Raw genomic sequence first — 25,266 nt, 5'->3', positions numbered from 1 at the left:
CACATGTGCCGTGATGAAATTATATCGTGCCGTGACGTATCCGATCGTGTCGTGATTTTAATCCTATTCACTACTTTGCTCTGATTCGTTAAGAAAAAAATTGTACTTGTCTATATTTTGTGCCTACCCCTGATTAAAATTCTAAATCCACCCCTGCATATAGTTGCAATGGCATGAGTCATGACATATCGATTATAAGTGAATAAATGCCAGATTTTAGATAACTGAATAAATTCTCCAGTCATCGGTCTCTTATTGGATACAATATAATTGAAATGACCCAAAGAGAATTAACACAAAAATTAAGTTCCTAAATTAGTATTTAGGACAACACAAGCAAAACTAGTCTTACATTTTTATGCGAATACTTGAACCTAAAGGACATATATGCAAAAACACAAAAAAGAACAAAATTAAAGAGAAATGCAAAACTCAAGATACCATAAGCAACAAAAGATCAAACCCTTAGAAAATAAACACTAAGCTCAGGTCCACTATTACTATCTGGATTCATCATGTAAAATGCCTCTGAGTCTCTGGATCCCACCACTCTCTCAAACCTTGCTCTCATGTACATCACATCTCCATTCTTCTCGTCTCCATTTCCCGGTATCACCCCAGCTCCCATTGATACCGGTTCCACTGCTTTCAGCACCTTCCAGTCTTCCTCTTTAGCTTCTTTTCGGACAGCGTATCCGCATTTCCTACCGTTGCAGTAAGCTCTCCATACCGGTTCTTCATTGAGTTTCGTACCAGAATTGCTGCTGTCTTTCTTCCTTTCGCATTCCAGAGCAATGCGCACCAGTCCAGAAGCCATCTCCTTTACTAGAGAGCATGTAGGTGTAGCGAGTTCAATTATCAGTGCAGGACTGACACGTGGGTCGGATTGTATGGCGAATCGGACGTAGCCACGCCGGTGACCGTAGAGTGTACCGGTTACACGGTTCCCAAGAGAAGACCAACCGGTACGGTGTCGACTGGTACCACCAGTGAGTGCAACAACCAAAGCAGATCGCAACCGCGACATTTTAGTACCACTTTTCTTAGGTGGTTGTTTGGGTGCTTCAGTGGTACAAGAGGTGGTAGTGTTGTCTTCGCAAGGGAGAGTACTCGAACTGGAAATGGGGAAAGGGAAGATATCGAGGTCTTCAAAATCTCCATTGGAGAGGTCATCTCCGTGACTGGATTTGCTGCCGAGTATCCACTTGAAATGGCGACGGGAGAAGGAGAATGAGGCTTCATGGGGGCTTCTCGACATGATGGTTCTCATCTTTGCTGCTGAGAGAAGAGAGGAGAGAAAGAGAGAATCTCTTGAGAAGTGATGGGTTATGGAGAGGAGAGAAAGAGAGGAGACAATTAGTGGATTTATTCTACGCTTCTAGTACTTTTGTGTCAGAGGTGCAGTTCTTTTTGTACTGAGGAGGAGAAGAGGGGAGGTGAGCTGACCCACCAAACTTCTTTTAGGAGAGACCTCAGATATGAAACATAGACAGACAAAACAAATATTGTGGATGTATGAAGGGCGAAAGAGAAAGATGGGAGCCTTGGTTTTTCTTTTTTCATCCGGGGGAATTTTAGTGTACGTCTTGTAACATATTTAAATTCTGTATAGGTCCCTACAAAAATTAGAAGGTGAATAGAGCTTCTCTATTTGTGGAGCTTGAAAATTATTTTATTTGATATTCGAACTGTTGGAATAATACTTAAAATTTTGAATCTCAAATTCTATTGATAATTTGTGGATTCATTAGAATCTTCTTTGTAACTAGTAATAGTAAGTGTTGTCTTCTTAAGACAATATTAACTATTATAATGTATTTTGGCCTACGGGCTTTTAATGATAAAAAAAACTATTATAATGTATTTTTTTCAATATCAGGTTATTGTCGTGATAACAATTTAAGAAGAAACAACTATCGTTTAATAAGTTCCTACCTTTGAAGTTTATATTATCTTTACTTATTAATTTTTGCGGGTCATAAGCTCTAAAGAAAAGTTAATTCCTCTTACTTCTAATCTTAATTCGTGTAGCTAGCAAAATTTCTCTAAACCATGCATCATAGTTAGTCATGAGCGATTCATATTTATAATTTTCACAAGACGAGAAGTTTTAAGTATGTGACAAGAGAAAAGAATAAACTCTATTGCACATTGTACACTCATAATTTCCATAGAAGCGTTTGAAGTAATTCACCTTCATCTAAAAAATATGAGTTTTATACTTTTATATCACTTATAATTTGTATTATTATAGTTAATTATTTATTTTATGTTTATTACATGGTGTAGTTGTTACTGTTACTTTTATTAGTCTATTTGATCAATGTTTATTTTGTTAATCTTAAATCTTTGGAATAAATCTATCAATTACATTTAAATTATATAATCATTTTTCAAGATATAGTATAGAGAGATTTAAACAATCAATTAAACACTTTCTTGTTGTAAAACTTGCGACTATATATTAGTATAGAAATATGTTGATATTGAGGTTATTAATAGAGTATTTTTTTTTTCTAATGTATGTAAAGTTCAAAAAAAGAGACATCAACAATGTATAATATCATTTTAATATTTGTATAGGTAATGCAATAATAATTTTGAATCATGCAACAAAGTCATTTCCATCCGTAAAGAAATACAACGAACAATTAATGTTGGTTAGAAGACCTATGATTAATTAATTATAGTTGCAACACAAAATTATTGCACAATTTATTCAACTTCCACCTATATATATAACATAATTTCAGAATCGTGTTGTATCCTTGTTATCTTGTCCGATAAGACACGAATGCTCATGAATCAACCAAACAGAAAACTTTACCAAGAAAATAAAAACAATCTAATTTTTTTTTCATATTATGCATAACTCAGAACTTTGTGTTGGAAATAATTTGAATCCGAACTCAAATTTGAGTCAGTTAGTTTTTGTGTCCGTTCAATCCGTTTTAAGATTCTTACATGCCGCTTTAATATTTGTACATATCTAGTTCATGGGACTTATACGGATTGGATGGATGCGGAACCCAACTGACTAAAATTTGAGTCTGTTAGGTCCTGTTCGGCCGCATTACTGTTCCCGTGGGAAAAAAAAAAATTCAAACTTCAGTTCAACTGAATTTTTTTTCCGACGTGAACAGTAAAAAGCAGTTCAAATTTTGACTTTTCCTATGCTCACACCCATTCCCATCGGCACACCGAACAGGGCCTTAGATTCTGCATTCGATCATCTTTAAGATCCTTACGTGCTGCTTTAATATTTGTGTTATTTTATGCATCCATTTTGATATTCAAATAAATTTAATGTGTACGAATTTTAAAGTAGATCGGACGGGACTGATGCATAATCTATCAAATTTAAATTTGAGTCGCATGGGCATATAATATTTTATGTTTTCTATGAGTAAATAAGGAACTATGTCAGGGCCTGTTCGGATGAATCACTGTTCACGTGTGAAAAAAAAAATTTAGTTCAATTTTTTTTTTCACGAAAACACTGTTTTTCAGTTCAATTTTCGTGCCCATGCCCATTTTCATTTGTCGGCCAAACAGGCCCTCAATGTTTGAACCTAGGGATTTGGGAAATTTGTATCCCCTGAGGTTACCATACTGAGTAGAATTGAATTGGATGGTCGGAAAATGAATTGGCACGCATCCCAAAGCACAAATAATCCTGCCTCCTCTGTCATCCTGAATCTTGACCGGCTGAGAGTAAATATGAGCGGTCCGTTTCAATTGTGTTAGGTCAGGTACCTGGGAGGATACGGATCTGGGTCGGTGGTTGGGCTATTGAGGGGGAAGCAAAGTAAGAGTAAGTTCACCGAAGGTAACTGTATCAGTTTTCAATCTTAAAAGCATCGATAAGAAAACTGTGCTTTTGCGAGCTCTATAAATACTATTTCGGATTGGTGGCACTGTGGGAGTCTGATTTTTCTTCGTACAGAGAAAAAAAAAATGGCAAAAACGAAAGAAAATAGAAATATATGGTTCGGGTAGAAATAGAATTGAAAACTTATTATCAACTCTATGGGTACTTTTTGGTTTAATAGGACTTAAATGTCAAAACTTTTAGAGCCTGTTCAGCCTCCAATTGAGAATGAACATGGACACACGAATTGAACTGAAAAATATTGTTTCCGTAAAGAGATCAGTTGAACTGAATTTTTTTTTTCTCACAGGAACAGTAATGCGGCTGAACAAAGCCTTATCTTTTGATGAGAAGTATAACTTCAATTAAAGTCCTTTCCTAAAAAAAAAATTCAATTAAAGTCCGTTTCTAAAAAATAAGAAAAGAACATCATGACTTTTGTAGAATTCCTTTTCAGCAATTGTAATTTACAAATTCAATGTCTCAATTTAATGGTAAAGAAACTAAAGATATTAACAATACTGTTTTTTTTTTTCATACAGTGAACAGTTATATATATTTTTTATTCCGATTTAGAGATGAAACACGTACCTCGTTCTATAAATTATCGAAGATATCAACAGAGGGAGTGCTGACTTTAAAGAAATGTAACGTTAAGTAACATTCCTTACTAAATTGCCAAAAGTTTGTTATTAATCAGAGTGTATCTAACAAGCGCACATCTATGCATGATTTACAATAAAAATTTCAATCAAATTAGCTAAAGCAGTGGTTCAGAAAAAGGTTATGAAAATTTAAAATTTTGCCCTTTAAATTTTTTTAAGCAGATTGTTGTTTCCATCAAAATTTTAAAATTTGAACACAATGAGTCCTTCTTTACTCCCCATTTTCTTCACCTCATGCTACTTCATATTTTTTGTAATCCCCGCCCCCCTTTCTAAATATGAAATAAGAAGGGGGGGGGGAACTAATTTTATGCACCCCTTATTTCTATTAAGCCCGTTTTTTTAGAAGATAAGAAGTAGTGTTAATATAAAAAATTACATACTAATCCACTTGGTAGTGTATGTTTGAAATTTTTATGCATAATTACATGTAGGAATACTTGTAGAACTAGAGTGTTTTTAAGCCCACGAGTTAAAAACAAATTTAGTTTATACTAATAACTTAAATTTCATTTTTACCGCTTGAGTTTATACTAAATTAATTTGTAAAAATTATAAATTTGACATGTAAATAAACCACTTGTGAAGTATATTAGTTTCAACAACTTTGAATTCATTTTTTGAAGTTATTCTAATAAGCTTTGGAGCTAAGTTCCCTAAGAACTTGGTGAATTCAAAGTAACTTATAAATAAAAGTAACTTAAATCATTCTAATAAGCTTTGCACCAAATTAACCATTTAATAAAAATATAAATAAAAGTAACTTATAAACTTTTTTTTTTTACGATTGACTTTATATAAAATTAAATCAGAAAATTATAAATTTGATATGTAAATACATCACTTGTGAAATATATAGATCACTTTCAATGATTTAAATTTGTTATTTAAAGTTATTTTAAATTTGTGAGCTCACATGGGGAGTTAATCTCACTAAAAACTCTCTTCATAAATTACAACTAAGGTGTTCTTAGTCATTCTAATAAGCTTTGGAGCTAAGTTCCCTAAGAACACCTTAGTTGTAATTTATGAAGAGAGTTTTTAGTGAGATTAACTCCCCATGTGAGCTCACAAATTTAAAATGACTTTAAATAACAAATTTAAATCATTGAAAGTGATCTATATATTTCACAAGTGATGTATTTACATATCAAATTTATAATTTTCTGATTTAATTTTATATAAAGTCAATCGTTAAAAAAAAAGTTTATAAGTTACTTTTATTTATATTTTTATTAAATGGTTTGGTGCATTCCAACATCTGTTTATATACAATTCTCGAGAATTGAACATGTAATCTCTCTGTTAAATTTTCAATATAAAAATATTATTGTTCATACTTTTCAAAACCAGAAATACAACAACAAAAAATAGAAAAGATGCTAAATTGCTAATGTCCTCATAATTACTGGTGCGGCCTGTAGATGCTCATGACAACAAATGTAGCAATATGCAATACATGTCTCAAAAATGTCAATCATTTCCCGTGTATAACATCAATTAAGAGCATTAAACTTGACATGACTGCGTCAACTATAATAGATTGGATATCAACTGATCGAAATGACTTTATCGGGTCGCATTGTCTATTTGTCTCGGTTCACATCGTTAGAACAATTTTACGAGGCAAAATCAAGCCGATTTTCTTATTAACAGGAACAAACAAAAAAATATATTGATAATGGAGTACATTTTCATGAAATTTTAAAATATATGAACAACATTATAGTTTATAACGTTCAGAATATTGTAGTTGGACGTTATAAATCATAATATCTAGTTAATATGATAATTAATGATAATTAAAAAAAATATAACTGACTGTCATGGTTTATAAAAAAATTAAATAGATTAATTTTTGATAATTGAGATCTACACATGTGTGAGTCTACATCCATTTTAAGATAAAGAGGTGTGCAAAATAAAGAGGCGGACGCATATGAGTTAAGAGGAGCAGTTGTCTTTCTCTTGAATTTTGAGTTTTAATAGAGATCTATTAGTCCTGGCCGATTCCCTTTTTCTTTCGAAAAAATATTTTGTCTTTCTTTGAATTTTTAATTTGTAACTCAGGTTAAAATTTAGAATTAAATTTAAAATAATTTGTTTGAATTATAATTGGTAATTAGAATTATGAATCAGAGCATCAGAAATTACAACTCAAAGCATTAGAAAATATAAGTTAAACTATTATTTTTTATCTAGTACTCAACTAATTAATAGATTTAATTAAATCCGATAAGCCATTTAAAACCAATTCGATATTTTATTACCTACTCTCACAAAATGTTTGGATCCGCTTCTGCAAAGTAGTCTGCAATTCTTGATATTTATCATAGAAAAGGCAGCACGCAGTTGGAAAAAATTCACATTCTAGCACAAATACTTCACTCAGGGTCACTCGGGAAGAGAATATATCGATATTTTTTTCCGTGGAACATGAGTTCTATTCAAGATGAAATATCGGTGCAAATTAAATCTGAGTTCCGCTGGAATATAAGTTTTTACGAAAATCGTGTTATTTTAAATGCGACAAATAAAAAATTCGGGGCAGGAGCTGCAACGAGCTGCATTGACCAGGACATGCGGAGAGAAATGCTGCCCGTACGTAATTGCAGTGCATGGGAAACAGGGTAAGGAAAAGAGAAAAGAGGAAAGAGTAGGCAGAAGACACAGCAGAGCAGGGTAGTAGTACACTGGTGACCATACCAAAGGCTATGTCTAGAGGAGACAAATGCCACAGGTCTAGCCACCTTCTACCTCAGCACCTCCTCAGTCCTCACTGTTTTTTTCACTCTGCATCTGATACTGAAAGCGGTTCAGCCTCTCTCCTGACTCAAGATCTGATGCCCTGGTATTGATCCGTTGGTAACTAAGCTGCTCTCTGTCTCTCATAGTCTCATTTTATCAGCAATATTTTATTTTTCTTGAAAAAAATTGATATTAAATATTACCTATTCTTACCATTTCTTTTAGTGTAAATGAAGAAGAGAAACTAGTAGAAGTGTAAAATTTGAAAAAGTGAAAAATAAGTTCGAACTTTTGCGATCAAATTTTTAATTTTTACAACTTGGTCAGCAAACTAATTCTCTATTGTGTGTGGGAGTGGAATGGAAAAAATGGATAAAATTGACTACACAACTGAAATAGTGCAAAATAAAATATTCCAAAGAAAAATTATAGAAATTCCCTCACCCTTGTTCCCTCATTTATTCTCACACTCTCTCTCTTAACATTAACTTTCTTAACTGTCACTTATCCTCCCCCATTTATTCCGCTAATAATTTTCATTTATCCCCACATTAAATTATACTATCTCCACATTAATTATGTTGTCCGTTAATAACAATCTCCACATTAATTATATTTTTCTCTAATAACAATCTCCGTTAATAAATGTTTATCTATTTATTGATGTTCAACAAAGTATTTATCATTGTCTTTGATATAATAATATTTTGATTTGATTAAACATTACTTATTGACAAATTCAAGAACAAAGTTCAAAAAAGTATTTATCATTATTTTTGATAAGCCTGAGAAGTATTTATCATTGTCACTAACATAATGATACATTGATTTGATTAAACATTACTTATTGACAAGTTCAAGAACAAAGTACTTATTTTTGTATCATCAAGTATTTATCCATGTAACATAAAATATTCATCTAAACTATTTAAGTCACATATGTTTTACTGAAAGTTGCAATTTTGTCTAAGAAATATTTATCCATGTAACATAAAGTATTTATTCATATAACATAAAATATTTATCATTATATCTGAGAAGTATTTATTATTGGGTGAGGAGATTGTTTATTTAATGGTCTCCAGTTGTGCGGGGATGATCCAAAAAAAAAAAAAATTGTGCGGAGATAACTGACTAATTTTTATGAGGGTATTGTTTAATTAATGGTCCCCAGTTATGTTGGGACGATTCAAAAAAAAAATGTGCGGGGGTAACTAATGGATTGATTTATTCTTTCATAAATAGAGATCATTGCAGAGAGATTAATAATTTATAAATTCAACATAAATACTTTGATACTTCAAATTAAACACTAATAGTTTCTGATGAGTATTAATGATTGAGCGGTCCCCCGTAATTGTTTTGGAAGTTTCTGTGGAGTTTTTTGCGGATCCTATTCATTATCAGGATCCTATTCCAAATTCCATTTTTTTCACTATTATTCATTATTTCTCTCATGGTCTTACATACCCATAAAAAAAAATAACATCCATGAAGTAAGAGATGTTTAATTTAAGAGTGATGCTTCTATGGACATAAGGACTTATTTGTAAAATGAACATATTTTTATTTTCAAAGTTCAAACAATCGATCCGAACCGTTCATCTTGTTCTCCATATTAATATGTGCTTGGAGACCAAATTTTACATTTTTATGAATTTTTTTACTATTTATTAAGATGGGTACAAAAAATATCAAATTCAGACCATTGAATTTTGTACCCATCTTAATAAATAGTAAAAAATTCATAAAAATGTAAAATTTGGTCTCCAAGCACATATTAATATGGAGAACAAGATGAACGGTTCGGATCGACTGTTTGAACTTTGAAAATAAAAATATGTTCATTTTACAAATAGGTCCTTATGTCCATAGAAGCCTTTGCCTTAATTTAATGCCTTTTTCTTCAAATGTGACAGTGGGATTGACATTTGAGAACACTCCAACATAAAAAAAATGTTGCATTTACTTACCCTTATTTTAATGTCAAGAATAGAGATGATGTTGCAGACACCTTTTCTCTTAAAGTAGTCAATGAAGTACCGACTTGCATTTGGTAGTTCAGTTTTAGAAACCAATAATTGACTAATTTGTTCCCAAAATCATCTGATTTTTCTAAATTTTGTAGATTTTCTCGAAATTAGTAAATTACCAAAATTGTTAAGAATCAACATGGAGGTGACTTGACATTTATTTGTCTTGCTAGAACAGTAAAGAGTGTTTGAAATTCGAATTGATCATAAATCAAACAGTACTCAATTTGTCTCTTATTCAATAAATGTCTAGTCCTATCTAAATCAAAACATTGTTATGTGCATCAAACCTATAAATATCATATTCAAACGGATACAGATGTCATGAAACATTGTTATGTGCATCAAACCTATAAATACAGATGATGGTAGACGTCATCTCTCTGCATAGAGATACCTAAAAATATAATATTCAAACGGATACATTACAACTTACAAGTCTAGAATAACACTGCAAACTAAGCAAAATATCATACCTACAAAATTATGACACTATAAAAATTTCATGACATTTCACTTCTCCCTCAACTAATATTGTGTGCTGATCCCCCGGATTGAAATTAACAAAGTTCTCAATTTGACTACTTTCAACTAAAATCTTTTCAAACTGAACACTTGGCGAAACCAGGATGGTTTTACGTTACCTGTGTTTGATTCCAAACACATGCACATAATTTAATAAATACAAAATTAATCTACGTAGGTCGTTATCAGTGCATGCTCGTGTTGCAATCCATAGCCAAACAATCAAGATCCAACTTGGACTGGATATTAGGTCACCAAATTGGCACAATCATAAACTTTTTAAGTATTTAATTAGGATTGCATGGACTAAAACGAGGGTGTCAATTTTATGGCATTGCAAACTCTGTTTACCAAAAAATAAGTTGGATATATACTATGGGCTTGTGGTTTAAGCAATCTTTGTTTAGGCATAAAATATCTAAATACTCACTTGCTATGTATCAAATTGGACTAAATTAATTAGACCTGCGAAACTTATGCTATCAATGATCTCATACACTTATTTTGAAGTGAAAAAGTTTGTACAAAATATGAATAGCTCTAGAAGAACTTGTTATGTTCACCAACAACTACGTACAAATTGTCTATCTCAAAAAAAAAAAAAAAAATTGCAAAAGCATTTACTATTGTTCTATGTTATTTTTTATGCCTCTATTTTATAGGTACATTTAAAGCTTATTAACTTGAAATTTAAAACTTAAATGTCATAATAAAACTGTCATATACCATGTATATCATTTTCTCTATTCACGTGTAAAATCTATGGCAATTGAACTTTATTTTGATTAGTATCGAGAGCTTGCAAAAATACACCAATGTAAAAAGTTTCTGGACATTGATTTGTTTTAAAACTTATTAGTTCATGTAAAAATTAATCTAAAATGCGACCTTTGTTTGTGTTGTCATGAATAAAATAATATAAATAACATCTAACAGTTTTATTTTGACATATAAGTTTTAGAATGATTAAGAACCATACCCTAGTGAAGTGGTGTGCGCAACATTTTCTGTACGAGAGACGTGGGTTCGAAACTCGGACGTAAAGTCCTTTGACGAAAATGAAATTTGAAAGGCTAGGCCTCTATCTTTCTCTCTTAAAAAAAATTTAGAATTTATATTATTAAAAAATTCAAATATTTAAAACCTTCACATATAAATAGTAAAATAGAAATCAGCTCAAAACTTCACTGATATTAGTGCCAGGAAACCTCTTATACTTGATGGAATCCAAAGTAGCCAATTTCTGGAAAACGGAAAGAGCAGAGCTGGTTAAATTTTATTGATAATTACTATCGGACATACATTACAAATGATAGGAACATAGTTTTTAACCGTGGAATTTCCCCAACAAATCAAGCAAGAAGTACACGAGACTTTATTTAAAAAAAAAAAAAGGGAAAACAGAAAGAGTGGCTACGGATTTTACACACACACACACACACAAAAAAAACAGAGAGAGAGCTCCTCCTGTGTATAACTTTTAAGAACCAAAATGAGATGGGCTCATGACCCAACCCAAAGAGCCTACTGAAAAGGAGGCCTCGCTATTGTCTCGTGATTAACCTCGAACTTTTAAATCAGGATAGATCTATTTCTTCTTCAAATTGTTTCAATTTGTTTTCCTCATCTTCAATGCTTGAGGCTCTTCGTTACATGTGAAAAAAGTCCCTTTGATGAATAATACTAATTCTCGACTTTATGTGTACTTATCAAGTTATGTGAGTTATTTGTTTGGTTGATTTGTATAAGTCAAGCTTAATTGTATTGTAAAGTTCTAACCTTTTCGGCATTATTTGTATTGATTTGATTATAAGACGAGAGATTAATCGGATCATATAGAAATTTAATTCTTTAGTCTCAATTGCTTGTTAATTTATTATATATGTTCTCTACTATTTCTAGGCGTCAGTTACCTCACAAAATCACCCTTTGATTTTGTAAGAAGACAACTATTTAATTTATATAACAACTTGTTCTTTATATATCTACAAACTTATAAAATATTTTCTGCAATATCATGGTCTCTCTCTTTGTGGTTTTTCTCAAGGAATTGTACAAATTTTCTCCAAAGTTTTCTTGAGTTGCCAAAAAAGAAACAGTTTAAATTTCACTGTAAATCACAGGACTTTGAACCCCTGCTGCCATTAGGAGGCTAGCTGACAATATATACCACACACATTCTGAATATAAACCTTATACAAGGTATACATGTACAAGATCAAAACACATACTAATCTTATTTTAAAAATACAAAAATTGACATACAACACCATTTAATCAAATTTGAAAATTAGGAAAAAGTAGAAGCTATACAAAGTAATTGAACCAAAGCTCCCGAGATGCACCTTTTAGATGAGAATTATCAAAAACTTGATTTAGAAGAGAAGCTAAGAAAGAACCAATGAAGCAACTCTTTTCAAGGAAGCAGCTGCCTTGAGCAGGTCAGCTTCAGAGTGTGATGCCGAGACAAAAAGGCGCAAACCAATTGGGAGAGGACACTTGTCCAAATTTGATCTCTTGGTTGTCACAATTAATACAGAGTCCTCCTTCAAAACCTAAAAAAAATAAAAGCATGCTTATAAAAAATATGGATTATTGGTCAATTAATCCCTACCCATCCAGAACCCGAGAAGAAACAGCTGAATGAACCCATAACAAGGTGTGACCTTTGACCCAAAACCTAATTATTTCAATAATTATAATTCAATGGCTGACTCAAAACCTAATTATGGATTTATGTCACTAATAATTCAAAATAATCAGAATCAAGACCCAAGGACCACATCATTGCATTTCTCCCTATGCTAACTTGAGCAGGTCAAACACAATAATAACATGAAACAAAATGAACCTAGTAGAATGACTAAGATCCCAATGATTGTTCGTCACCTGTACAAGACCTAACTGGTACAAAAAATGAGAGAAATTAAATTCTTGATAAAGTGTACCTGATTGGCAATGGAATCAAGGAGATGCATATCAGTCTTGTCAGAGCCGGTTGATTTCTTCAGTTTGAGAAAAATAATGGGAGATAATGAATGGCTTGTTACGACCAGCCCTGGTACATTAGACAACTCTGCATTGCCAAATAACAATTAAATTCAAGCTTAGTTTGGTGCATGACATGTTGAATTTTTAGATTACAATGAAGATCATGTCAGGTCCTAGATAAAAAAGTTTACACTAAGCAAAAAGAAAAGAAAGAACAACAAATGTAAAAAATTAATATACCATTCAAAAGGGTAGCAATATTAGCCCTTAGATCGGAAAGAACAGACGAATTTGCTTCCAAATAATTAACAGCCGCAATCGCAGCACTCGCAAGATATGGAGGCAGAGAAGCTGAGAATACATAACCGGAGCTGCTCAACCTCTGGAACAAAATAAAAGAAAAAGTAAAAAAAAATTTAATCAGCATCTAATTTTAGGGCACATGTACACCAGTCCTTTTTCCATATTTATTTAAAAAAAATTGCTTACTTGATGATCAACAACTCTCATGCTTCCAGTACAGAAACCCCCATCAGTTGCCAATGCATTTCCCATTCCAGCTGTAATTATATCTATTTTCTCAATCTGCAGTTAATACACTTATTCAAGTAAGCCAAAGAAATATTTGATGCAATAACAGTCTAACTAGACCTTAAAAAAACAGTCTTGATAGAGAATAACATACTGGCACTCCACAATACTCGGCAAGACCACGGCCTGAATTTCCAAGCACACCAAAAGAATGGCTCTCGTCTAATATAATACGAAAGAGGTATTTCTCCTTCAACTTCACAATCTCATCCAAGGGTGCTATCTGTCCTGAATTCTGCATTTAATAAAGGAGTCTACTGTCAGATAAAATAATATCACCACTATGATTTATAATATGAACTAAGAATAGAGGGTAAAAAAAATTTATTCCCACACGTGTTTTCTCAATGCTGTACTGTTTTTAATAGAGTCACATCTTTAAATATAATTTATAAATAAAAAAAAAAGATGAAATAAACTGAACCTGATAGATGGCTTCAGCAACTATATAGCGGCGAACTTTCTCAGGGTGTTTACTGCGACTAGTGACCTTTTCCAGAGTTGCTTCTAATGATTTCATGTCATTATGCTTGAAATAAACTACAGTGCTTCTTGATAGATACAGCCCATTCTGTACTGCCCAGTGAACCCCCTCATCCCTATGAAGTGAAACACAAGTTTTTACAAGGAACAATTTTCATATATATCCCAACAAAGCATGAATATTTATCATGCATATAGAGATACCTAACAATAGCTTGTACCTCTTATCTCCTAATTTCGTCAATATATCAACACCACCCTAGTTTTTCCTCTTTTGAATAGATAAATTCCAAAAAAGAGGGGCAACTTTAGGCACATTTGAAGGTAGATTGGACGAACGGGGCTTAAGAATACTTTTCATTTATGTAAGGGCATATGTGATCCTTCTTTAATTCTTTCATTCATTCAATTTTATCACTTTGCGGTAAGTGTAATTACACTTTTCAGCAGTTATAAACAAAAGTTACTCCAACAACATAAATATATTAACTTCTTATTTGAAAAAAATTCTTACGCCACAATGATGTCGCCTTTCTTACAAAAGGCAGGAATAACACTGAAAATAGTGGAAATGCCATATGAATAAAGGATTGAATCTGGTGTTCCCAAAAATTTAGCAATTTTTGTCTCGCAATCCAGATGCACATCTGTATATCAAATAATATATGTCAGGTAGAAATATCATATGACACACAAAATATAATTATAACAAAAGGAGGAAAAGAGAAGACTCACCAATGGTCCCATAGAAGCCACGGGGCCCACAAGAACCAACACCATACTTCTCCAATGCACCAACACAAGAATCCTAGGGTTTCACATGGGTTAGACCTAAGTGTTTTAGTTACCACTTGTAGGCAAAAATAACAAAAAGAAGGCACAGTGAATGCTTTTCTTCTTACAGTGATATTCTCGTTTCCAATTAAGCCAAGATAATTTGCAGATGCAAAGTTCACCACCTCCTTGCCATCAACTATTGCATGGGGTCCCGCAGCACTGTATTGTCAGATAAGAGAAGAGATGGGGGAATATAGTCCTCGATCAAATGCTGTAGTTTTTTTCTTACAAACTAGCATATATTATCATATTGCAAATATCAGCAAGGCTTCTCATATTTGCAATTGACAACCCACATTTTTGGGGTATCTGTAACTACTACTGAATTACAACCAAATCTAGCGATAACAAGTCATGCAAACTTCATTCCAACAATAAGCTTGTTTTATTTGGCTCTAGCACCATTCATGCTTGATAGATTTTTTTTTGTCACAGTTAAGGGTAGAACTGTCAATATTCAACAGAATATATACAAAACCTCCACACCATTCTAACACTGAATCCATATCCTCTGAGGTAACATAATATTTCTGTTTAGATGCTGACCGTCCGATCAGAATCCAGGCCAATCTGGCCGGAATGCACCGGGCTCCTTTAATATTCGTGCAGATTCTGATCAGATGGTCCGGATCTAAACATAAATATTATGTTACCTTAGGTAATCTGAATTCACTAACACCAATCGCAAGTGATGAATCGGCATGAATTGGAAGAAAAACAAAATTAATACCTTTCCAATGTGGGTGGCTCAACAATCATTTCCTCACTAATTTGCGGAGTTAAGGGCTCAGGCACCCAATCATCACAAAGCTCATCTATTTCCTGTATTATTTTCACGAAAATGCCATTTTTTTACTTTCATAACAAAATAACATATTATCGTAAAAACATACAACAAAAAAAAAGTAAAACCAACCTTTTCACTCAAAGGTTTCTTAGGAGGCTTGTAGCTCTTCCTTGTAAGCTGGAACAGTATAACCACCACCAATAATACTTCCACCACTAGATGACCTTCATATCCAACACAAGGACATATTAATAAATAGTTTAAAGACATGCCCATAATTATTCAACTTTAAAGAAAAAGGTACTGCCAACTGCCAAGTGGTTGTTTTAATTTCCTCGGGTAACTTCTTTTGACGACATACAATTTTTTTACTAGAGGGTAAAATGATAAGAGAGAGTTACCATCAATAGGTACGCCAAAAAAAACAGCTCGAGTGGGGGCATCAAGAGTAGATGAGATCCAAACCAATGCATTTGCCGTCACATTCATTAATTCCGATGCCATATCTCGTTAAACCGTCCTCTAAAAATTCAAACAGTGCAAAATTTTCTGAGTCCAGATAACAACCTGAAAATTGGCGTGACCACTGATTTAGAAGCATTTTATTTCATCAGTGAACTAACTAAGGAGAAATATTTCTCATAAAAAGTAAAAGTAGAACTTTGATGTCTGCAACTAAGATTTAGTTAAATTAGGTGTTTTCAAATGCTGCAACTAAGTTCAAAAGTTTTGTGGAATCAAACTTGATCTGTCATGTCTGAACTTACAAAAATTTTGAGGTGACTCTTCAACTAATTGAATTGAAGAACCACAAAACTGCTAATTTTATAGGAATGCCAGAATATTCAACTCAAGACGTAAAATTCTATAGCTTTATAGGAATAACTGAGAAATGGGTATTTGACAGTTCAATTCAGAATTAAAAACCACGCTAAAGAGTAGAAGAGACAATAGATAGATAGAAGAAATGGAGTATAAGGGCTAGGGGCTTACCTTACCGGTAGCGACTCGTCTGCAAGTATTGTTCTCTGTATAGTGTATACGAATGTTAACTATGCAGATCTGCAATTGGGTGAGATTTATAGTAGACTATGAGAAGAATTCAAAATTGGGGATCAATATAAAAACTCCAACGGGAGAGACACGGAATGGAATGAATAGCCGAAGAGGCTGGTCTCATACGGAGAGCTTGACGATGATTCAGTCAATTTAGGAGTGCTTTTTGTTCATTTACGATTTTACCAAATTGCCCTTGATGCATGTTCCCACTTGTGGCGCGGGTGCTGGGTCGGATCTAGTAATTCAAAACCCAAACCCAGATAAGATTGAAGATCCAGCCCACATCCCCTCCACCCATCAGGCCCAAAACTAATGATACGGAGGCCCAAACTTTATCGTTTAAATTTAAGATGAATGGATAACAAACACTGATAAAATTTGTTAGAGGCCTAGTAGTAGGAATCGGGCGGTCTGATCTGATGGTCTCGACTCATCCGTCAGGTGCTAGGTTGTTGCTGTCCGATCCGCATTAAGATCGTGCTGATAACTTTAAGGTTTGTGTAGATTAAGTGTGCACAGAACTATATGTGGATTGGACAGCTCTGATCAGGCATCGGCCCGAATTAGGTCAGAGTCATCTGATTGCATCAGGATCGGACAACTTTAAAATTAGTGTAGATCACCTGCCCACGAATCTTGATGTCTATCGGATGGCTCCGACTCCCACTGATCTTACGGTAACATGTGAATTGCGAAGTTTTTCATGGCATTTTTGTAAAAGAGGAGGGTTCCAATATCTCATCATACCTCATATTTATATATTCGTTTACAAAGTTCAAACTGTTAATACGAACCACTCAACATAATATTTATACTGAAATTTTATAATTTTTGAAAAAAATTTACTTAAAATATTTTTTAAGATAGATACAAAATCACTGTTTTTGGACCGTTCAAAAAACAGTGATTTTCCACCTGTTCTAAAAATTAGTAAAAGTTCCAAAAATTAAAAAATTTCATTCCCAACCATATTTTTAGTATGGATATCATGTTGAACGGTTTGAATTGACAATTTAGATTTTGAAAATAATGATATAAAATATATATGAGATATGATGAGGTATGAAAGGCATGAGGCATTAAAACCCTCCTCTTTGTAGAATTCACTTTAACAATACCGTAGAAGTATAGCAACAGAGACATCGAATCCAAGATATATAGGACAAGAAATCAGGCATCATGTTCCAAGTAAAAAAGTTATTCCAGTTGCAAGTGGTTATTCCATACAACAAGCTTCAATAATTCAGGTGACCTTTATTCCTGGAATATGTTAATCACATTCCATTTCCATGCATTCTCATCTATGAAACTCCACTATAAATACACCATACTGGTTGTACCACCAAGTACAAGTCAAGCTAACTAATTTCCAAATCAACATCTCTTCAAGCTTTTAGTTAACAGTAACTAATGGCATCAATGAAGGCAGCCAAACCTGCTGGACTGATGAGTCAGCTTACTTCCAAGCCCGGTGAAGGTGCACCAAGGGCCCCACTGACATCAAAACCGGCCCCTAACAAGGCCGGACAAAAACCCCGTGAGCCCAAGAAGAAGGTATATTTCCGTATTTGCCCTTGTCTATATCTTAAGAAGCTGTTATACTTCCCGGCCGAGGCTATGATAATTGTTTTGGGGTGAATAACACATGTATTTTATCTTTGTGAAGTGTGTTTATCTGACTCCTACAGTCCTACTAATTCCATATTATTGCTAAAAAGAAAAAGAAATACAAAGATAAAAGGATCAGCTCCTTAATTCTGTAAATATGATGACAAGCGAAAAAAATTAAGATTAGCTTGATGATTGGTGTTTAGTTTTATTTTTTCTATTGTTGAAGTATAACCCTGCTATATAGTGACTGCTATATATTTTGTATTTGCTTTCTGATGTAATAAAAGCTGGCGCTTCTACCTGCGTCGCTTTTATAAAATGGAAACAAAAAAACGCTTGATGATTGTACAGCTAGTAGTTATTATTATGTTCTAATTATTTGTGACAATTTGTTATTGTTTTCATATTATATGTTAACAGACTCCCAAGGCAAAACCATCAGCCAAGAACTAAGTCCGAAGAGAAGAAATACATCTACAATTAATTTCAGTTTGGCTTGTCATTTTCAATTTTCTTCTTTTCACTTCTACAGTTTGTATTAAAGCTTGTTTGACGCCACTGGTGTGAACTGTGGTGTATGCGAACTGTTATCATTATGAAGATGAAATAAATTGGTATATGCATTATTATGATATGATTAATGGATATACTTAAAATTACTTGTCACTTTCTCAGCAAGATAAGGAAACATTCCTTACTATTTAAATTGTCAACAAACGTTGAACTAGGTGTTCCTAAGTTAATCAAATCATTCGGTGAACTCAACAAAATCTATCGGATTGACTTCAAACCACGAATCCAAACAGTTGAAATCCTTCTAGCTTACGAGTGATACATCTACATGCAAAAAATTTTAAATTTCGAATTAATTTTGTATAAAGTCAAGTAGTCAAAAGCCATCCAAAAAATAAATGCATTAAAATTAATTTATAAACTTTCTAATTTTGACCACTTGACTTTATGCAAATTTAATTCGAAACTAAATTTTTTTTGCATGTAAACACATCACTCGTAAGATAGAAAGTTTTCAACGGTTTGAATTTGTCGTTCAAAGCCAAACCAATGGATTTTAGAATTAAGTTCACCAAATTATTTGATGAACTTAGGAACAACCTAGTTCTACTCATTGTCAACAAACGTTGAATTTTTATGGCTCATCTCTACAATCAATTTATCTTTATCTTTGCTACTTTAGACTGAATTTTAGGGGATGCTAAAGCACAGACACTTGAATCTGAATAGGTGAGAAAACAAACAAACATGACAGAAAGTCAGATATACACAAAATTTACAATAATCTAACAAAATGTATTAATATAGACAATTAATTAATCAAAACTAAAAAGACACATTGAAAACTGATAATGATGAATGAACTTGCATATCATAAATAATATACATGATAAACTATCGAAACCAGTTGATTAAACTGGCAACAAACATCAAGAAAAGGACAACTTCGTAGATGTGTCCTTTATTATATGCAGATATAATCAAGTCCGTAAATTTGCAAATCAGTTGAGCACGACCGAAAATTTATACCAGAAAACTTGCTCGTACTGATGTTTCCAAAACAAAGTACCAGTTGGCACAAGATGAAAGTTCCTCCTCAAAATGGGCTTATTAGACGAGCCAATTGTAATTGCCACTCTGGCACTAGGCGCCTGGGTGTGGGTCCCTCGAAATTGGTTCCAACAGATTTATTTATTGTAGCAACCACATCTTCTACCAATTCATCTCTTCCACCTCTCAGTGGATCCTAAAACAAGTGATGTTTTTATCAGATAAAATCTGTTTTAGAAAAAAAAAAAAAATAGAATGACGAGTACTGACTGAGATATGCCTGAAAACAAAATCTCATTATAAATACAACTGAAATCCTTGTATATCTCATTTTTTTTGCAATTCAAAGCCCCTTGTTACTCTTCTGCAATAAATTTATCATATTTTGTAGACAATTTATCTCAATCCCTGAATAAGCTCTCTTTTTAGGATGTCAAAATCGAGCAACGCAGGTTGCATACTTAGATGTCAGTTAGCAAATTTGCATATAAAGAAAAAGAGAGTGCAATTTAAAAAAAAAATTAAAAGAAAACCCATATTTTTAGAAGTTAACGAGTCGTACCTGTAGAAACAAATCGGTGTGTGTTTTTCCTTCATATAGGACTAACCTGACTTGAACGCCAGCATTTTCCAGTACCTTTGCAAAATTTTCACTGCATGTAAAAAAATAAACTAAAATGAAGACCCCACAGAAACAGTGTCAATGGTGAACCAAAGTTTCAATATAGGGTTATACTGATTAGCATGTTAGCTGTTTACCCTGATACAATTGGAAATTTCACATATGCCCCTCAGAAAATATCATGTACAATCTTCCTTGTACATTACAAGAAAAAAACTAAAATTATGCTCTCTTATTCCTCATTAGTGATGGTACCAATGAGAATAACAGTAATCTAAACTTTTTGAAGGGATATTGCTGATACTTTCGAATATTTCTGGGTACACTTTTCTATATTAACTTTCAATCAACCTGGCTGATGATGGTATAGAATAATCTTCGGTTCCATGAAAAAGTATAATAGGAGGCAATAGGGATACAGCTTTGGCACTCGACTCCTTTGCCACAATTTCTGGTGAAAAGCAGTGCAGCCCCAGCTCTCCTTCCATTATGCTGAAAGAAGATAAAATTACAAATTACACAGTCATGACTGTTTGTTCATATTGGATATTAATTTCATGTCACTAGGCCTTAATGTTAGGATTACCTTAGAAAAATTCTCCTGTTAAGGCCGCGCTCATTGAAATGATCAACCAATTCCGGTAAGTTATACCTGGAGATTCACAAAATTCTCCTGTTAAGGCCGCGCTCATTGAAATGATCAACCAAGATATTGGAAAACAAAAAAATGTATATATCATATTATCAGGTACCCGCCAGATAGACCAAAGTATGCTTTTATTTGGGAGACACTCCAAGAAATCCTCTCTCCATTGGCTTCCTTGACTGCTTGATCCATTAATGCACAGGCTGATATGTGGGCCCCAGCTGACTGCCCCATTAGATAAATCCTTGACACGATAACAAAACGGTAAATATTTATATCATCAATGGATGAAAGCAAATTAGAAAAGGTCATCTGAAGAATACCTAAGAGTTTTCAATATTTAAAAGGAGTGCTAATTTTTTTAAATTTGCAAATGACACCATAATGCTATCGCAGCTTCAAAATAACATGTCTTATTAGTTCATTCAAGTATACAAATATACATCCATTTTACATGTTCCAAATTATGCCCTCACCCCCATAGGTCTTGTTGAAAGGTCAAATTGACACAAATAGCCCAAGTAATAAATGTCAGTAAATCTCGGCTGAAGAAGTAGCCAGTCAAATAGGTTGATTGAAATTGAGTAACTTAGAGCAATTTAGTTTTTTGTTGCTCGACTAAAAATAGGTTTACAAATAAAATATCTTATGTTATTTAAAAAAAAAAAAGCAATAATACTTTTGAAGCAAAATTCATAATAACCCAAAGAACAAATACTTTCAAAATAAGAAAGGATAACTTGTAACTTACTGCTTAGGGTCGCCTCCATAAACAGCAATATTGTTACACACAAAAGAGATCCCTTGAGAAGCATCTCTCACCATATCACCTATCGTCCCTTGTGGAAAGTTCCTACGACACAAAATATGCCAAACTGATTTCAATTTATTCATATTTATCTCTAATCATAGTATTTGCAAATATTTTGTTTACTCTGTTCATTACCGGTAATCAATGCAAGCAACTATGACTCCTCTTTCAGCCAACCTTTTCCCAAGAAGAGATCCCCATGCCTTATAACTAAAAAAAGTTTTAAATACAGGATCAACTAAAACTGCTTTTTTCATTCCTTGATTAGGATTTATTATTGTAAGAAAAAGGTTGACTGACCCGATAATCCAAGCACCACCTGTTACAAATGCCACAACTGGATTCGACCCGTTACAATCTTTTGGTAGGTACAAATCCAACCTAAAATATGGATAGTAACAATTATGAAGATCATAATTTTCTAAAAGAACAAAATGGAAGAAAAGATAGAGATCACAGTGACATGTAATAGATTCTTAGAGAGAGCATAATGTACCGGTTTCTTGGTTGTGGACCATATACTACACTTCTCCGCACCTGACTCGAGAAAAAATAGTAATATCCAACTGAAAGAGAACTAATATAATTTAGTGAGAACTCCTTGTTAGAATCTGTGATGAACATGTCAATAGAATTACCATGAGAAAAACTGACCTTGCACAAAGCCTGGCATAAGTAAAATAGCATACATGCCAAGAGCAAGTAGCTTTGATATCCATCTATAACCTAAACTGAGTAAAATAAATTTATCGAGTTAGTGCCTGATATTTATAGAATCTGTTCATTGACTTTTTGTGAGGTTCGACTCAGTTTTTTCAGATGCACATATGAGTAGAGTAATAGTATCATGAACGGCAGGTCTAAAGAATAATAAATAAACTGATCAAGCTGGAATTTTTTGAATGAACTGGATTTTGGGTAAATTAAGGTGGTATTTATTAGTTTTTCCTCAGAAATGATGAGCATAAAAAGTTAAGCGCCAAGGACTCGTTTTTTCTAGCATGGCCCTGGTTACGCACCAGTACTTCACATCAATCTGTCACTTTTGCTCAGTCGATCATTTCTTTTCAGTTCAGTAAAAAAACAAAAAATAAAGATCTTCTTTTTCTGACGGTCAATAGGCCTGTTCAGTCAATATGGTTCTTTCCTTTCCTAGGGCCCACTCCCTGACAAGCGTGTGCCCAAAAGAAACTATGTACTTTCATCTCAAAGTCAAAGCAAAGAAACAGCATTGTTTCATCTTGCGTTAAAAGGTAAATACGAAAAAACGAAATATGGTTTGGTTTCTGGAACCGAATCTCACCGACCCACAGGGACCAAAATTGTAGTCAGCAATTAAGTGAAGGTTTGACGCATTGACTGTACCTATTGTAACTACATGTAACACAGAACGCTACATTCAAGCAGGCACAGAAGAACAAAATATACAAAACACATTCCTCACGTGACCAGTGCACAGGTCACCGAAAGTGTGGCCACCGAAGCAGCAGTCAAGAATTTGTGAGAAACGGCACGACCAAGAAAATTTTCCACGTCAGCTCCCAAAAAATAGAAATATGAAATCATAAAAAAATAAAGCAATTCTTTACGACCAAGAAAAGCCCCAATGCGCTTTCGTCCCTAGATGTTTCCGAAATAGAAAGATCTAGTACTCTTTAGTAGTTTGCATGATGCAGAGTTGCAGACAACTCAATCCAGTTTAAAACAGCTGTATTTGGTGCGTATCCAAGAGAAACGATAACCAACTCCAAAATTAGCGACCCACAAATAAAATAAACACAAAGCACGTCAAATCCCAAGAAGCAAAATACAAGAACAACTTTTAAAGCTAAATTTCGCACATTCACCTAAAGTTCTTCAAAATTCGTTACTTCTTTAATTCTACGACCACCTTAATGAAGCCATGCATTACCATTGAGGCAAAATAATATTACTGCACAATATTGCAATTTGTAGAAACCAAGGTACACGTATTGTTATCAATTCAAAATTACCCGAGATATTGTAGAAGAGTAAATGTTAATCGAGTGATTAGATAAGTCTCGGCCGCTGCGTGCTCCATATCTCTTCTGAAAGAGGGACCTTTCCCATGTTCGCCTCCTCCTACTTCGTCTATCTCCGCTGCGTCACCGGAGGATTTACGGCGGCGACTGCCGGCGGTGCTCAGGTGGAGATACTCCACCTCCAGATTTAAGTCGGCTGTGTTATATTCCATCTCAATTCCCATCCCTATCCCCCTGTTCTATCCCTGGTTTCGCCGAGAGACGGGGAGATAGAGAGCAAGAGAAAGAGAAAGATAAGTTCTTTGTTTGTGGAGGGAAGAAAAAGGTGGGAGAGAAGGCGAGAAGAGAGGTGAATTTTAAAAGAGCAAATCAATGATTGGCACGTGGATTAGTGGAGTTTATATTTGGAAAGTGACGAAAATGATAATTGAGCAGTAACTAACACCACGATTGAGGAATTTAATTTGAGGGGTAAAATCGGAAAGTGACTTGCGTAACACAAATTTTGCAATCGTTTATTTTCGCACACTTGCTGTATTGTTTGATGACAAAATTTCAGATGTTAATTTTTTGAAATGTCCTAATTTTTCGGAATTCTTGAAAGGCGGGAGCTCAAGCTGTTTGTTCGTGCACGTATATGATGTGTGCAATCGAACCCTCTCCAGTTATCCGAAAATGGACAATTCCTGTCTTGGGAAGTAGATTCTCAAATACCTTCTTTTATGTTTGTGACTACAATGCCAATTTCATGTTTTTGAAGAACAATAATTTTAATTAAAATTTATCAACAATTGTGACATCATGTGCCGATTTTTTTAAAAATACCCATTTAATAAATAAATTAAATTAAAATATCCAAGTTTCAACAAAATTTATAAAAATACCCCCCCGCGGATAATATCCGCGCTCCGGAATAAATATTCCCCCCCGCGGATATTATCCGCGCCCCGGATTAAAAAATCCCCCCCGCGGATAATATCCGCGCTCCGGGCCGTTTAATATTATTTTTTTTTTTGCTGCAATTTTTTCTTATAAATTCTCTCCTTAGAGAGAGAGAGAGAAGGAGAAGGAGAAAGATTTCAGAAAGAGAAAGAGAGGAGAAGAAGAGGGAGAGAAGGAAAAGGCATCGTAACTCAGGTATGCACTGTTCACGTATTTACTATTTATGTGTATTTTCTTTTCATGCACTGTTTTTATAATGTACGTATACGTATTTACTGTTCACGCACTGTTTATGCACTATTCACACCTGTTTGTTCACTGTTCATATGTACTGTTCAAACACTGTAGAATTACTGTTCATATGTACTGTGCAAACACTGTAGAATTACTGTTCCCAAATACTGTTCATATGCCCTGTTCATATGTACTGTAGAGTTACTGTTCATATGCACTGTTCAATCACTGTTTAAATACTGTT

The 25,266-nt window shown here is 33.7% G+C and overlaps 3 protein-coding genes and 1 long non-coding RNA gene across 8 annotated transcripts; 1 reads left to right on the top strand and 3 right to left on the bottom strand.

Moving 5' to 3' along the window:
• Positions 1-293: 293 nt before the first annotated feature.
• On the bottom strand, positions 294-1,409 carry LOC144546893 (protein MIZU-KUSSEI 1-like). Its single transcript, XM_078295481.1, has one exon. It carries the CDS (start codon positions 1,268-1,270, stop codon positions 458-460), a length of 813 nt encoding a protein of 270 aa, XP_078151607.1. The 5' UTR covers positions 1,271-1,409; the 3' UTR covers positions 294-457.
• Positions 1,410-11,923: 10,514 nt separating this feature from the next.
• Positions 11,924-16,743, bottom strand: LOC144546903 (long chain base biosynthesis protein 1a-like). Of its 4 annotated transcripts, none has more exons than XM_078295490.1 (13): positions 16,525-16,743; positions 15,933-16,098; positions 15,661-15,755; positions 15,475-15,566; positions 14,810-14,903; positions 14,643-14,715; positions 14,422-14,554; positions 13,849-14,023; positions 13,519-13,659; positions 13,323-13,418; positions 13,074-13,215; positions 12,791-12,918; positions 11,924-12,397 (listed from the first exon to the last, which is right to left on the bottom strand). In XM_078295490.1, the coding sequence occupies exons 2-13, from the start codon at positions 16,033-16,035 to the stop codon at positions 12,230-12,232; spliced, it is 1,440 nt and encodes a 479-aa protein (XP_078151616.1). In that variant the 5' UTR covers positions 16,036-16,098; positions 16,525-16,743; the 3' UTR covers positions 11,924-12,229. The 4 variants fall into 4 exon arrangements, with proteins under 4 accessions (XP_078151616.1, XP_078151617.1, XP_078151615.1 ...); XM_078295491.1 differs by having other exon boundaries at positions 15,933-16,117; positions 16,525-16,721; XM_078295489.1 differs by having other exon boundaries at positions 15,933-16,053; positions 16,525-16,721.
• A 948-nt stretch (positions 16,744-17,691) lies between these two features.
• Positions 17,692-18,833, top strand: LOC144546906 (uncharacterized). Its single transcript, XR_013508905.1, has 2 exons — positions 17,692-18,144; positions 18,622-18,833. It is a non-coding gene; the product is annotated as an uncharacterized LOC144546906 (long non-coding RNA).
• Positions 18,834-19,429: 596 nt separating this feature from the next.
• On the bottom strand, positions 19,430-24,155 carry LOC144546905 (putative isoprenylcysteine alpha-carbonyl methylesterase ICMEL2). 2 transcript variants are annotated; one of them, XM_078295496.1, is made up of 11 exons: positions 23,838-24,155; positions 22,498-22,574; positions 22,340-22,409; positions 22,144-22,224; positions 21,979-22,053; positions 21,784-21,885; positions 21,139-21,276; positions 20,973-21,038; positions 20,738-20,878; positions 20,327-20,417; positions 19,430-19,960 (listed from the first exon to the last, which is right to left on the bottom strand). In XM_078295496.1, exons 1-11 carry the CDS (start codon positions 24,068-24,070, stop codon positions 19,811-19,813), a joined length of 1,224 nt encoding a protein of 407 aa, XP_078151622.1. In that variant the 5' UTR covers positions 24,071-24,155; the 3' UTR covers positions 19,430-19,810. The 2 variants fall into 2 exon arrangements, with proteins under 2 accessions (XP_078151622.1, XP_078151623.1); XM_078295497.1 differs by having other exon boundaries at positions 19,821-19,960; positions 20,373-20,417; positions 23,838-24,129.
• Positions 24,156-25,266: the final 1,111 nt, after the last annotated feature.

Source organism: Carex rostrata, chromosome 30 (assembly GCF_964058835.1).
Source record: "Carex rostrata chromosome 30, lpCarRost1.2, whole genome shotgun sequence".
Classification (NCBI taxonomy): Eukaryota; Viridiplantae; Streptophyta; class Magnoliopsida; order Poales; family Cyperaceae; genus Carex; species Carex rostrata.
Note: the sequence above shows the minus strand (reverse complement) of the source record. Positions and strands in the feature narration are given on the sequence as shown.